This window comes from Calidris pugnax, unplaced genomic scaffold (genome assembly GCF_001431845.1).
Source record: "Calidris pugnax isolate Ruff unplaced genomic scaffold, ASM143184v1 scaffold56, whole genome shotgun sequence".
NCBI lineage: Eukaryota > Metazoa > Chordata > Aves > Charadriiformes > Scolopacidae > Calidris > Calidris pugnax.
The window spans coordinates 9,640,615-9,656,555 of NW_015090839.1; the positions used below are offsets into that span (position 1 = coordinate 9,640,615).

General features: G+C 36.1%; 1 protein-coding gene across 11 annotated transcripts in view; it reads left to right on the top strand.

Moving 5' to 3' along the window:
• Positions 1-15,941, top strand: part of HECTD1 (HECT domain containing E3 ubiquitin protein ligase 1) — a 63,372-nt gene that overhangs the window by 39,544 nt on the left and 7,887 nt on the right. For 7 of the 11 annotated variants that reach the window (XM_014941674.1, XM_014941676.1, XM_014941675.1 and 4 more), the window contains 10 exons: positions 2,313-3,149; positions 6,398-6,619; positions 8,356-8,489; positions 10,451-10,607; positions 11,444-11,666; positions 13,347-13,401; positions 13,640-13,822; positions 14,164-14,374; positions 14,457-14,542; positions 15,715-15,842. In XM_014941674.1, coding sequence (XP_014797160.1) covers positions 2,313-3,149; positions 6,398-6,619; positions 8,356-8,489; positions 10,451-10,607; positions 11,444-11,666; positions 13,347-13,401; positions 13,640-13,822; positions 14,164-14,374; positions 14,457-14,542; positions 15,715-15,842 — 2,236 coding nt within the window. The remainder of the gene's footprint in view (positions 1-2,312; positions 3,150-6,397; positions 6,620-8,355; positions 8,490-10,450; positions 10,608-11,443; positions 11,667-13,346; positions 13,402-13,639; positions 13,823-14,163; positions 14,375-14,456; positions 14,543-15,714; positions 15,843-15,941) is intronic. The other 4 variants (XM_014941681.1, XM_014941683.1, XM_014941682.1 and 1 more) reach the window with 3 other exon arrangements.

Sequence of the window (15,941 nt, forward strand, 5' to 3'; positions counted from 1 at the left end):
CCTGTACCTTTCCTACCTTGCTAGCTTCATTGGGATCAAGTTGTTGGTTGTTTTTTTTAATTAAAAGCATGAAAAGTAATTAACTTATGGAGCAAAATAAAACCAGGGAAGTCAGTGCTCAGGAAGCTAAGAGGCTGAAGAGGTCCCAGAAGAGGTGATGATCTTGTTGGCTGAATGCTCTTTCCACTTTTTTCCCCTCCTCTCCCCCTGTTTTGGGGTATACAAGACTTGCCTTGTTTCTGAAGCATCTTCAGCTGCCATTCGGCTCATTCTTAGACAGATTTTAAAATTTTCTCTAGTTTTTTGAGTTGTCAGCTCTCAAACATGGAGAAACGTCCAAAGTGCAATGTCTTAAAATGTTTTGAAACTTTCAATTTTATTTAAGCCATTCAGCATAGCTTGTAGGGAATTCTTCCGTCATCTGGTATTGTTCTTATCAGCTGCAACAGTATCCATAGCTACATTCTCACTTTGAAGACTTTAGGTATTATTGGTGAGTAGTATTCTACTAAATCAGTGTTTTCATTCCTATGTTTCAGTAAAACATACCTGTTTAAGCATAGGTGAAATTGAGGTTCATTTGTCAAATGGTGATACCAAACAGTGTGAAATGTTTACGAGTAGGCTCTTATTCCTACCATGCTTGTCTTTCAAATAGAATTTTGAAAATAGTATCCCATTGACTTTTTTGTCATTATTCACATGTTTAGACAAATCTTGAGTTGTTTTAGGGCTGTAATGATGGAGCAGTAAGACTTCAAGTACTTACTATGTATTAAAAAGTTGTGCACATTAAAACTGTAATTAATATTTTAGGAAAAGGAACTATACAAACCAAGAACAATTATTTAATTATGTTTTTACAAAGTACTCTGTTCAGATACTTATAAAGAGGAAAAACGATACTGTTTAACTACAGTATGGAACTTCTTTCTTTTTTTTGGTATTTGATAAAAAGGCAAACTGTATAAAGGCAAAAATTCAGACTTGCTTCACAGCTGTACACATCATAGGTTTAGTGACATGTAGCTACAGATAGAGCTTATGAAGATAGAGTAAACCCATACAAGAATAATTTGATATAAACCTCCTCATGTAGGGATGAGATATCTACTTATCGTATCTGAAACCTTTATCCATTTTTAAATACTCTTCTTCCAGAGTGATATTTCTAAATAGAAAACTGCCTGTGATGGTCTGGTTTGGTCTAGAATTGATGACTTTTGCATAGTTATAAGCTAAAAGTGCACCTGATAGTACTAAGCAGAATATTTTACTTCAAATTAGCTCTTTTCTGTTTTATTAAAGAAGAATTTGTGTGTACATCTGGCCTGACATCTTGTTGCTTTAGAGATTTTATTTTTAAAGAAAATCTGCAGGAATTAAAATAGTGACACCAAGTTTTGTTACAGCTAACTTACAATGAGAAATACTGGAAGGAATTTTTTTAGGTGACTGAGATTTTGGTACACAATTAGTCAAGAAAGAATAAATTCTATTTTGCCCCTATTTCTGTCCTAGTTAGCTAAACTATGCATGTTACCTTCATTATTGCAGATTTATTACATGTTAAAAAAATACTGGTACTCTAAATAATCATTTAATTAAGGAATTGAAGAGTAGCATCTCTTTTCAATGCTGGTTTGGTCCCAGTGTAAAGTTTCATACTATGAAATGTATTCTTTTTGCAACCCTGAAATCTTACTTGAAGTAGTCCTTACCTGACTGCTGTAAGACTTTTCGTATGAATAAGAAATGTTTGAGTCTGTGTAAATTATTGAACTAAATGGCTGAGTATCAGTAAACTAATTCTTTCCTGTTACAGGACAAGAATAAGAAATCCCAAAATAATCAGTTTCATAAAACGTCTTCTGTCAGGCAGATATACACAAGCACCCAACAAAGAAATGCATTATAGATCTTCAAGGATTACAGTTTCTTGACAGATATTAATAAAGTTCTCATGATACATTTTAACATACAATTCTGGTATTAGAGAATCTAATAATAAAATTTTGACAGATCCTAATATGTGAGGTTCTTTCCTGAAGGAAACTTTACTTTTGGCTGGATTCTGGGACCCAGAAGATAGAGGCTGATTGTGTTTGCTGCCTCAATGTTAACAACATTTTAACATACCAAACCATTTAGATTTTAACACTTCCTTTTTAACTGGCATTAAGGGTTATTTAGCGCTTTTAGTAATTCAGAATTCAGCCCTTATGAGAAGCTGATCCCACGTTGTGGAGCTACTGTCTGACACGCTCCTGTCTGCTTTCTGCTGGATCTCACACACTCCTGTCCCTTTCCAGGCTGGATTGATGTCACCTGGGATGCTGGTGGCTCTAACTCTTACCGTATGGGCGCAGAAGGAAAGTTTGACCTCAAGCTTGCACCAGGGTACGACCCTGATTCAGCGGCATCACCCAAACCTGTTTCATCCACTGTTTCAGGCACAACGCAGTCATGGAGCAGCTTGGTGAAAAACAACTGTCCAGACAAGACGACTGCTGCTGCAGGCTCCTCAAGTAGAAAAGGAAGCAGCAGTTCTGTGTGTAGCGTGGCCAGTAGCAGCGACATCAGCTTGGGTTCGACCAAAATGGAGCGGAGATCAGAAAGTGTCATGGAGGAAAATATAGTTTCAGGCGCTGACGTCCGTGAACCAATTGTTGTTCTGTATTCCGCTGATAGCGTGCCTCAGGCTGACGTAGGGTCATCTTCCAGTGCCAGCACCAGCACCTTAACAGCGGACATGGGAAACGAAAATGCAGAGAGGAAGTTAGGTCCTGATAACTCAATACGTACTCCTGGGGAGTCCAGTGCTATTTCCATGGGAATTGTTAGTGTAAGCTCTCCTGACGTGAGTTCAGTCTCCGAACTGACTAATAAAGAAGCAGCTTCCCAACGACCTTTAAGCTCTTCAGCAAGTAACAGACTCTCAGTTAGTTCTTTGTTGGCTGCTGGGGCACCAATGAGCTCCAGTGCAAGCGTTCCTAACTTATCATCTCGAGAAACTTCCAGCCTGGAGTCCTTTGTACGAAGAGTGGCAAACATAGCGCGTACCAATGCCACAAACAACATGAATTTAAGCCGAAGTAGCAGTGATAACAATACTAATACTTTGGGAAGAAATGTCATGAGTACCGCAAGTAAGTAAACTATGTTTGGTTTTGGTTGAAGCTTTTGTTGTTTCTTATGTTGTTAGACTTAATAAGTTTGGATTCTGGTTGGCCTAATAGAGAAATGAACTTAGAGCAGCCTCAACTTTGTGTGTGCCTGTAGAACCCATGTCAGTTGGAAAGTGTTACATTGCCCTGTGATGTCAGATTACACTGTGGTACCCATCAAATAGAAAATAATTTGAATTTGATATATGCTTAGGACAGGAGAGAACATGGTATTAGATCAAGAGGCTGGAAGACCTGCAACAGTAGCTAATGTGGGATACTCTTTCTTTTTGATCTGTGTAGATTTTGCATACTCAGCCTGTATTTGCCTATTTCTGTTATTTATCCATTTTCATCAGGAAAGGCAGTTTGCACATATTGTGAAGTCTCTGAGCTTAGGAACTAAGAACACAGTAGAAAGAAAAAAGTCAACTGCACAATGCTATTTTAGTAGATTCCCACATTGTATCAGGCTGAATAACTGAATGTACTCTAATACTATGTATGTTTTCTAAGATGAAACAGTCATTAAGGCTTATGTTTGGCAAAGTGTTCAGGCATATTAAGTGTAAGGAAGTTTGTAGCTAACAGTGATTTAAATGGGATACTATAGGTGCTTTAACATTTGCATGTTCTCCAATTATATGTATGATCAAGGTATTAGCAGGTAAGTTGTAAACCTGCTTCTTGTGAGTTGACTATTCTGAATTTTCAGCATGCTCCTGGCAGAGGTGTTACTCAGCCGGCCTTGTTAGGTGTTTTGTTCAGTGATGGTGACAGGCTTTTAACTGAAGAACTGCATTTCATGGGGTAGGCAGGTTAGAAAAAGTAAAATGACCCAAGCCAGAAAGAAGCACTCAGTTTCTTGTTAAGCTTTTGTGCTTTTCTAGGACTTCTGTGCCTCCTTATTTGAAAATGTGGGATTTGCTTTTAGCATTTCCAAATTTCTTTTAATAGAGTTTTCTTTCTCGTTGGGGAGATTTTTTTTTTAATGTTTTCTTGCAGTCATATTGTGAATACGTGGGGGGAGGGGAGAATGTTTTTGGCCTGCATTAAAAATGTAAATAAGATACTCAGGGGAAGATTTCCTGGAATTGATCCCCTTTTTGGCAGATAGTCAGTGCCTCTGGTTCTGAAGTAGTGTTTTGCTGGCAGGAGAGAGCGAGCACCTTTGAAAAACAAAGTAAGATACTTCAGCAGCAAGTTTAACAAATTTTGTGAACGTTTGATATCACACAGTGCTAAAGCTGGAGATAGGAATGTGGCAAATTAAAAATTTGATTTAATATTAAAATATATTCCTACTTCAAAATTACCTCTCATGTAGGAATTACTTTGTTTTATACATTTTATACAAATAGAAAGTGTAAATAGGAACTTGTGACAAATTTGAGCAATCACACCGAAGTTATATTAGAGCATTGTAAAACAGCTTGGATTTTTTTTTTTCTTTTTTTAAATTTTTCTTTGGCCTGTCCAGATTTAACATATAAAAAACACACAAGCAAACAAAAAAAAACCCCAATGAAACAAAAAAAAACCAAACCAGCCCCAATCCAAAAGTCAAGTCTGGAAATCATCATTAGTGACGCAGGTCTTCTGGACTTGCTGTAGTGGTTGTGTTTAAAAACGTCAATATTTGCCAGGAGTTAAGTGGTGTCTGGGGGAGCCAGTTTCAGTTTGTTTCTAGAATCCAAAGCAAATGAAATGCTGATGCTAAATGGCTTTTTTCTGTTTATTGTAACAGCAAAGGTTTACTGTTATTATTAGAAGTGTGTGGAAGATGCGAATACTGAACAGCTTACTTCCAACTTCTTAACAAAAGGAAAAATGTTTGGACTGGAAAATTTCCATGCTTTCATTGAGATGAGCATAGGCTTATTAACAACTCTAAATTTGATCTTCACTCTCTCCTTCCCCACACATAGAAATAATATCAAGTACTATACCTGCTTGGGTCACCTTTGCTGATTTTTTTTTTTTTGTTTGCATTTTTATTTTTTATTTACAAATCATTATTTATGTTCCTAAGGAGAGAGAAGAAAAAAAATAGTATCTGTCAAACAACAAAAATTAACAGTAACACTTATTTTTCTCAAAAACCTACCAAATGCTCTTGGGGAAGAGTCTTGGTTGTATTGTATTCTTCTTCAAGGGTAGTAACCTTTGCAAACATCAATAATAATAGTCTGAAATTCAGAATTTAGAAATTTTTTTTCTTGGTTTTAAGAAAATTGTGTTTCAGTTTACATAGGCTGCAGTAATGAAAATATTTACTTTAAAACTGCAAAACTTGCATTTGATACATTTTAGGAATGGTATATTGGAAAACATTAGGTTTAAATTTAAGTATAGATGACCCCTCATATTTGCACATGCAAACGTGTGATTAACCTCCTGTGGTTCAAGATAAGCACGTGAGAAAATGTTTTGAAGATTGGGATGTAAATATGTAGTTGCACATAAGTATAACTTATACTCAGTTATGTATGATACCTGCATTTTTTTCTGTTGAGTTTACAGTTAATTCAGTCTTGTTTCAGTTGTTAACTAAAATGCATTTACTGTGTTTTATTTGCATGCGCAGTAGGGTCAATTTGTAGTTGTTACTTATTCTGAAAATTATGAATATAAGCCATCAATGCGAGTAAGGTGTTAAGTCCTATCTTTCCCAGTACTGCCAGCTCAGGCTTGTTGCCCATCATGAACATATGTGCTAGTAGTTATGGGAAAGACAGCAATTCAGAGCTGCTTTAAGAACTTTAGAAAAATGCTCAAAAATCACGTTTCATATTTGTTTTGTTGTGTTCTCAATTCTTTTATATATAGTTAAAACTGTTTTCCCTGTATAATTTAAATTATATTGCCGTTTAGAGGTTAAATTACATTTTAGGCTTATTCCACAGTATTGGAATAACAGATTTCAGAAATAGTTTTCATATGTTGAAATGAAGTAATTTGAGATTTACAGTGGGGTTTGGGGATTTATTTAATAAAATTGTTTTAAATGTATGCAAGGGGATATGCTCAGAAGTGGGCATCTGCGTTGTAGGGTGCACTTTTAAAATGGGAAACCCTTCCGCTTTAGTCTGTTATTCTTTATTGTAAAATAGCACAGCTGATAATTTTTCAACCCCAAATATATTTTTCAACGCAGGACTCGTGCATGTAAATTGTGTTCTTCAAGTCATCAAATCATTTATTTTATCTTACCATATCTTTATCTATAGCGTCTCCTCTTATGGGTGCCCAAAGTTTTCCTAATCTGACTACAACTGGTACCACATCAACAGTGACCATGTCTACATCCAGTGTTACTAGCAGCAGCAATGTAGCTACCGCAACTACAGTTTTATCTGTTGGTCAGTCGCTTAGTAATACTCTAACTACTAGCCTAACATCAACATCTAGTGAGAGCGATACAGGGCAGGAGGCAGAATATTCTTTATATGGTAAGTTTCATTTTTAAATGAACATAAGCAGACTTCCCATTAATGATTTCTTTTTTTTTTTCCTTTTCTCCTGTTGTTATGATTTTCTCATGTAGTAGTTTATTTACTGAAAAGTATTTGAAAGTTGAGCTGTTCGTATGTTACTAGTTCTGTAAGACAGTAAGTAAAATAATGTTAAAATTAGTAATATTTCCTTGTTTTCAGGCCTCTATTATTTAGCACTTTCTATCCATCATTATTGTTATTATTATCATTGGGATTTATTCAGGCACTTTAATCTTTTCCTTAATCAAATGAATGTAGTATCTAATGTAGTTTGCATATGAACCTCTAATTAAAACATTATTTCTCATCTGTTGCATAGGCATGATAAATGCTCAGTGTGAGGTACCTTTTATTACTTTGTGATTGAAAAGCCTCCGCTATTAGGCACATTATATACTTAAAATAGTATATAAGGTTCCAGGTAACTCAGTACCGTAACAGTAATTGCAAACCATTGGAAAGAGCACAGAAATGAAAATGACTTGGAGAATGGAATTGTACTATTTGAGGAACAAAATCCAGAGTTATGTGGGCACTATATGCTAGACACAGACATTAGGATGGAATTCAATTGCAAGATATGAATAGTGTGAAAGAAGATTTGGTTAACTAGGTTGATTATTCCTAGGAATTAAGTTGATGAAACGAAGTCAAGAAAAACCTGGACTAGATATGGGAGAATACTTCCTAATGTAAAGTTTTTTGGATTGTGAGATGTTCTCGAAAGAGAAGATACTTGATTTGTTTAAAATCTGATTGGGCTTAAGATTGTGTTCTATTTTGTGGCCTCTCCTAAAGCCTATTGAAATTACCTGAAAAATATCTGGTAATTTCAATGGATATTGGAATTGAGCTGCTTGGAGGGAGCCGACTTAGATATATGCATATGCCATCTCCCTTTATTCCTTTAATTTTTAAATCTCATTTAATATTTTGTTTGCGTGAAAAGTCTTTAAAAATATCATAAACAACTGGGCAAATAGTTATCTTAAAGTTTCTGTTGAGGTATTGGCAACAATTCGAAGGGTGTTCGGGTGGTACAGATAGTTTATATGTGTATAGAAAAATGTAAAAGTTCAAAGATTGATCCCAGTCCACCTTGGATTGCTGGGATCTTGTTTTCTGGTTTTGGGGGGGTTGGTTTTTAAGTTTTAGTACAAGGTGGGTGAAATTGAACTTCATACCTGTCTTTAGCTTCTTGTTACAGAAACTAATTAGCAGATGAATATTGAAAAATACCACTTTAAGATGTTTATTTTAAATGCCCTTTACATCTCAATTTGAATTTGAAACCATACATTCTTAGTGGAAATTATATTGCTAACCTGTTTTTAAAATTAAGTAAACAAAGAATCAGACAGTATACACTTGTGTACAGTTTTTTCACAATCTTTTTTAATTTAAAAGAAGTGTAATTGTAAAGTGTTTGATATAAGCAAACAAGAAACTGATCACTCTTGCTGATCACTCTTAATTATGCAAGTGTTAAGTACTACTTTTGTCAGGTGTGTGCTTTTATCACAGCTTTCATTCTTATTATGCCATAAGCAATGGTTTAGTTCTCTCTTTTTTCTTAAGTGAGATTTGTTTTTTCACTGTTCTTAATGCTCCTGTTCTTTAGTTTTCAAAATTTTGCTTTAAAAGTTGTTCTTTCCTTTTGCTCTGTATGTAAATATCTATCTGTATTATAGATTTTCTTGATAGCTGCCGAGCTAGTACTCTGTTGGCAGAGTTAGATGATGATGAGGATCTACCTGAACCAGATGAAGAAGATGATGAAAATGAAGATGATAATCAAGAAGATCAAGAATATGAGGAAGTTATGGTACGGTATAATTAGCATAAATGATATCTTGACTAAAAGATGCAATAAAAATACACAGATTTTTTGGCATTATGTGGTCCTAGCTAGAATCTGTCCATTAATTAAAACAAATGTATTTAGATTTCAGACTAATAGTTCAAAATACCTATCTACAAGGACTTGAAATGAAATGCCAAAATTAAAATCACTTTACAGTGTTTAGGAGCTGCAAACTTAGTACTACTTAATGAAGACATTTCATTGTCCTTTTTCCCTATTCTTGCATACGTTTTGGGTATTAAGAAAGCTGTTTTCTCATGCGTTCAAACGAGCATGATAAAATTGCAAGACCATCAAATAGGACAGCTAACAGCATGGCCCCCTTTCTGTACAAATTTGATTATACCACTTTCAAAATTTATTCTAGAGAAGAGCTTTTTTTGAACATCAGGGCATCTTGAGAATTAACATCTTAAAACCAGCTTTGGCTACAAGTTAACAGACAGTACAAATGATGGATCCCTAGTTCAGTGGCTGATGAAATGGTATAACTTTGTTGGGTAGGCTGCTGAATTTAATACTGTATGCAGTAATAATACATAGAGTTCTGGGATGTGTTTAACTGTAGGCCTGCATGAAGCCAGCTAATAATTTAAGTATGTCAGAGGAAATAGATCTATCTTTTTATTTTAATTTAAAAAGAAAAGCAAGACAAAACCCAGCAGGTTAGTCTACATGGGTCTTGCCTACATTACTGCTAGTTCTGGCTTTTGATTTGGCTCTTTAGTGGTGTGGTGCATTCTTGGTCTTCTACCACCATTGAAGTGTTCAGAATGGATACTGCAAGGTCTAAGAGGAAAAATATAAGATGAAAATTTAATGTTTATTACATAAATGCAAATACTGTTTAATGGAATTATGGAAACTTCCTCTTGTAACTAACATGCACAATTTTTAGTCATTTGAACCAGAATATTTAGCATTTTGTCCTACTGTGATTTCGCTTTTAATAGAAACTCAAGTACATTTCGAACATTTTGTCCTACTGTGATTTTGCTTTTAATAGAAACTCAAGTACATTTCGAAATATTTCGTTATTTCACATTCTACACAGATAGGAAGTTAGGAATGTAAAAGCCAGTACTACTAAATGTATCTACAGTGCAAACAATAACCTTAGTTTGTAGATTGCTGATCACTTTTCAGAAATTATTAAATGGAGTTACTACTGTTGTTTGTGGGAAGGAGCAGAAGTACCTTAATTAGTCTTTGCTTGAGATTACACCGCAAGAATCAGATCTGGAAAAGAAAACTTTCCTTTTGTGGGTTGCAATCCTGTTCCCTCTGATATGCTGTGTTATTCTTCTCAATAAGGAGTTGAACAGATTAAAAGCTTGTTGTAAAAAAATCATAAGCAATTAATACTTGCTAAGGCTTACTGAAAATTGATTTTATTCCCACCATAATAGTCCCAGTATTTTGGTGTTTGATTTAATGTCTGGATAAAACATGTATACATTATATATCAATATACGTATAAGCTTCCAAAAAAATACTTCTTGGTATCAGAAAAGTCAGTGTGTTTATTTTGATACCGTTGATTTTATTTGAATATTCAATATTCCAAAGTTTGTGGAATACACAAAATATCTACATCAGTTTTGCTAGTCTACAATACTCTGTATTTCCTTATGTTCTGGTACTTCATGGAAATTTTCATTCTTTCCAGCAATTATAAATACACCTGTTGTAGGTTAGCTCATTTATGTTGATCTCTGGATGTCTGTGGTTTTGATAATTCTTTGATTCCTGCTTGATCAGTTAAATGGAAATGATGTTATGTGCCAGCTTTGATATCTTTTGTGTCAATTTTAGTTTACATGGCTGTTGTATTCCCTAGTTAACTTTTAAATTTTTGATCAAATGATTCTTTGTAGCAGAATCTAAAAAACAACTACCTATTTTTTTTTTAATTTATTTAGGAAGAGGAGGAGTATGAAACCAAAGGAGGCCGTAGAAGAACATGGGATGATGATTACGTACTGAAACGGCAGTTTTCTGCTCTGGTTCCTGCTTTTGACCCAAGACCTGGTCGTACTAATGTTCAGCAGACCACTGACCTAGAAATCCCTCCACCAGGTTGGCTGACAAGACAGTTGTGATCCCTGATATGGCTTTAGGATGGAGGCTCACTGTTAAGGGCCCGTTGGGCTCTGGGGATCCTGTCACTATTAACCAGTACAACATGCTTTTGTGGCTGTGTGGGTTTCTCTGTGTGGATGAGAGTTTCATCTACCTCTGCAGGTCAAAGCATTATTGAGGGCACAGGAAATTAAGTGCTTTGTAAAATAAGCATACTCATGAATTTAACTTGGATTAGTGATAAATCTCTTGCTACATCTGGTTCCACCTGCAAGGAATAATCTGAGCTACCAAGACTAGCTTCAATTGGAGAGGCTTTGTTGAAACAGCCCAAAGCAGAGGCAAGGGGAAAGCTAATACAGCACTGGAGCCGCCTGTAGGAGCAGCAGCGCAGCACCCCGTGTCACTCCTTAGTTGGTTCTTGTTTAGCAGCCTGGGTAGTAGCCAGGGTTTGTTACAGAAAGGACTATGTAGGTTTAGCTAATGTGGAAACGAGCCATTGTTGATTTTGATGAAATGAAATGAGTTAATACAACAGGAAGATACTGTGTATGAAGAATGTATGTGCTGTGATAATATTAAAGGGGATGTTATCAAGACTTAAGTGTCAATAGGGATTTCAAAAATTCCTGTTAGCTTTACTTACATAAAGAAGTTCTGCAGTTACAGCCCTTGGATAAAGTCCGTAGTTACAACTCAGTATCGTCTCCTTGGCATGTGTGCAGGAAGCCTTCATGCTTCCTTATTGAGCCACTTCATTGTGTTTAAGCCAACTTGTCATGCGTTACATCTATTCTTCATTAACGTCTTCTCAAACGATTTTTCACATGCAGGTACCCCTCATTCAGAACTCTTGGAAGAAGTTGAGTGCATGCCTTCGCCACGTTTAGCACTCACCTTGAAAGTTTCAGGACTTGGAACAACTCGAGAAGTAGAACTGCCCCTAACAAACTTTCGATCTACCATTTTTTACTACGTACAGAAATTATTACAGCTTTCCTGTAACGGCAATGTGAAATCTGACAAACTTAGACGGATTTGGGAGCCAACATACACGTAAGCTCTGAAGTTTGTTATTCTGTGCAGAGAACACTGTGACCCAGAGTTAGGAAATGGGTGTGAAACAATTAAGTTTTTCTTCCTCTGTAGGAAGCAATGCTAGAATTAGTTCTTCTTGCATTTATGTCAGGATGTTCTTACTAGTTTTAAAGCTATTGCTGTGACTACAAAACACAAAAAAAGTCATAACCTCTAATGCTCAACTGTGATTTGTTAATAATATTTCAAAAGTCAAGCAATTGACCAAGAGAGCAGAATTTTGTCTGCTTAAGAACCTACTTGGTAGAATCCAGTGGGGATATAATCCTAGAGAGAAGAGAGGTCCAGGAGAGGTGATTGATTTTTCAAGGATCACTTCCTCTGCACTGAGGAACAATCCATCCCAGTGTGTGGGCAGGCAGGCAGAGGCAGTAGGAGACTTGTGTGGATGAACAAGAAACTCCCAGCAGAAGTTAAAACATAGAAAGGAAGCATGCAAGAGGTGGAAGAAGTGCCAAGTGACCCAGAGGGGAATATAAAGACATTGTTCCAGCACAAAGGTTTGGGGTTAGGAAAGCCAAAGCCCGATCTCGCGTTCAATCTGGTGAGGGGTATGAAGGGCAAAAGGTGAGGGAACACGTGAAAGAAACAGGATATACAAGTCCTGACCACATCCAATGGGATGTACCCACAAGAGCTGGCCGCTCTTGTTTATCTCTGAAAGGTCATGATGATTGGGAGACATTTGATCTATGGAACTACAGACTAGTCATCCTCTCCTCCATCCCTGGTAAGGTGATGGAAGTAGTCCTGGAAACCAGTTTCAAACAATGAAGGACAAGAAGATGGTTGGGAATAGGTGGCATAGATTTATGAAACAGAAATCATTCTTAACCAATCTGACAGCTTTCTGTGATAAGATGACTAGCTCAGTGGATGAGGAGAAGACAGCAGATGTTATGTTCTTTAACAAGGCTTTCAACAATTTCTCCCTTCTTGACAAACTAGTACAGTATTGACTAGATGGTGTCTGAAAAGTGCCTGAACTGCCAGGGTCAGATGGCTGTGATCATTGGTATGAAGTGCAGCTGGACTGGTCATTAGTGGTGTACCCCAGTCCAGTCCAGTTTAACATCCAGTACAGAGTCCAGTACTGTTCAACATCTACAATAATGACCTGTACAATAGGACAGAGCAGACCCTCAGCACCCTCACAGTGTTCTTGTGTTGCACATATTTGCTGAGTTGCCTTGTTCCAAAAGTTGTGTGCTGTAACAAAACTATTTTCTAGTTAGAAACCATGAAAAATAGCTGTAAATGTGCATATCTCCTAAGTTAATACACAGCAAACTACCCTAGAGCTTCAGAATTTCAAAGAGCTGGTGTGTGTGTAGCGAAAAATCTGAAGTTGATTTAGGAAATGTGCACGATGAGGGTTGTTTGATTACTCAAACCTCACTTAAGGAAACATAAATAATTTACAAGATAGATATCAACATCATGAAGCTTAAATATGAGTTTAATAACTTCGCTGCATCAGGGTATCCAAGATGTTCTCTACAGCAAAGAGCAGCTGCTACTGTTGGTTTCCATCATGTTGTCTAAATGTCATTGATGTCTAACTAGTCAATGTATAGCTTCAGAATTTAGAGAATGTGCTCTGAGTATGAAATATTAACTCATTTTTTTGATATCTAGAATCATGTACAGAGAAATGAAGGATTCAGATAAAGAGAAAGAAAGTGGAAAAATGGTAAGACTTCTGTGCCTTTGTGTATGTTCTTACGGCTGTTTAAACAAAAGCAAGACAGATTTTACTGCAGTTTTTGAAATGCTACATTAAAAAAACTAACAGTTTTCAATGACTTAAAGGATATGAGTGAATACATTTGTAAATGCATGCTCCTTTAAAAAAGGCAATATGTAATGCATGTGAAATCTTAAAGACTTTACAATCAGGAAAAACCAACATTTGGTGGTTCCTGTTGTAGGGTTGCTGGTCAGTAGAGCATGTGGAGCAGTACCTTGGCACTGACGAATTACCAAAGAATGACTTGATAACCTACCTGCAGAAGAATGCAGACTCAGCTTTCCTGCGCCACTGGAAATTAACCGGCACTAATAAAAGTATTAGGAAAAACAGAAATTGTTCCCAGCTCATAGCTGCATACAAGGTATATATCTGCATCCAAACTTTTTTATTATGAATGGCTGTGTGCTTTGTTTTGCAGCTTTAAAGATTCTTGTGGAGGAGGGATGAGACACGGATAGGAAAGTTGAATGTTCACATGCCAATATCAAGTTTAGGTCTTGCTGCTGCTTTTTTTTTAATGTCTTCTGTTAAATAGAGTCATGTTAAAACACATTTGAATCATGATTTGAGCCATCCAGAATTTAAGTGTTCAACTGAAACACAGAAATCATTCTGATTCTTCATATCATTAACTTGGAGTGCGCAGTCCTAAAGATAGTAACACACACACAGTTTTCATTCTTAACAATTCCTTTTCTACAGGATTTTTGTGAACATGGATCAAAATCTGGATTAAGTCAAGGGGCCATTTCTACTCTTCAAAATTCTGATATCCTTAGTTTGGCAAAGGAGCAACCTCAGGCCAAAGCTGGTAGTGGGCAGAACTCCTGTGGAGTAGAAGATGTTCTGCAGTTACTTCGCATTTTGTATATAGTTGCCAGTGACCCTTACACAGCACGAACTTCTCAAGAAGGTAAGTTAGTTATTTAGCAGAGCTTCTTCAGTGTTTTAACGAAAAGAAAATAAAGGAAAAAATTTTCTCTTGATATTTTCAGAAGGAGATGAGCATCCTCAGTTTAACTTTCCACCAGATGAATTCACAAGCAAAAAAATTACTACAAAAATTCTGCAACAGATTGAGGTATTATACTAATGTATTATGCACAATGTATATATGTAATATCATTTTTAAGACTCTATTATACTCTTCCTTACTCTGTTTAAAATTACTAGGTTTTTTGCCATTTTGGCTTCCGAATGATTTCATATGGTATTTACTTCCTTGTTTTGTGTTCTGGTAAGAACAGGCTAGTCTGAATAAAAGCATATAGAGAAAAAAGTTGTAGTAGAATTATATCTTTTGAGGATATGAAGAATAATTTTTTTGTCTGCACCAAACATCAGTGTTACTACATCGTGTATGTATGTCTGCCTGACAATATTTTAACAAAGGTAATTAATTGTGTTAGGGGTCACAAACATTTTATTGTTTATAAATTCCACGTAAAGTTTTCAAAAATAGCATTTAGAAAACATATTCCTGGCACCAGGTCAGTTAGGTGTGTTAAAAGGAAAACTTTAAGACATAGTTCTGAAGTAGAACTACATTTTCTTTAACAGAGATTTAAAGACGACGAAGATTCTTGACTTGCTTGGCTCTTGTGTGATTTTTTGAGTTTGTTTTTTTTTTGTTTTTTATTACAGTTAGGTTACTCTATTTGATTATTTAAAAAAAGAGTTCAGTTTATCATTTTCTTTTAAAGGCTATTCAGGCACCCTGTGAATATCTTTCAATTAATAATTTCTCCAGACTTTTTCTATTATACTTGTATTTCGGAAGGGACTGTGGTAATATTTCAGTGGGGATCATCTTTACTACCACTGTTTCTTTCATGTTTTCTGATACTGAGGAGGTGGCATCTAATCACTGTGGGGCAAAATTCAGAAGTTGTTATCTCTGGGTAATTGTATACTTGGATCTCCCCACAGGGCTCTGAGCAGTACATATCCCAGGGATTTGCTACAGCTTTTAGTGTGTTTGTGCCACAGTGCCCTGTGTCCACTCTTCAGTCCCAGAAACTGTGACCTTCTCATTCACAGCATTTAAAAGGGGGGGGGGTGTGGGTGTGGTGGAAAACAAGTGGCAGTTGCTGAGAAGGAAGGAACTTGCTCAAGCACAGGTGAAAACTCCACACTTGAGCCTATTGGGTGTATGTACTTGGCTACAAATGTGTTGGCACAACCTGAGTCTAATATTAGAAAACGCTTTTTTGTTGTGTTTTTTTTTTCCCCTCCCCTTGCTTGAAACTGCAGGAACCCTTGGCACTGGCAAGTGGAGCTTTGCCAGACTGGTGTGAGCAGCTAACCAGCAAGTGTCCTTTCTTAATTCCATTTGAAACAAGACAGTTGTACTTCACATGCACAGCATTTGGAGCATCAAGGTAAAAAAATCTTCAAAAAAAAAAAAAAAAAAAAAAAACACTGCTTCCTTTTTTTTTTTTTTTTAAAAAATTGGTTTTTTTAATGGCTAATTAACAGAA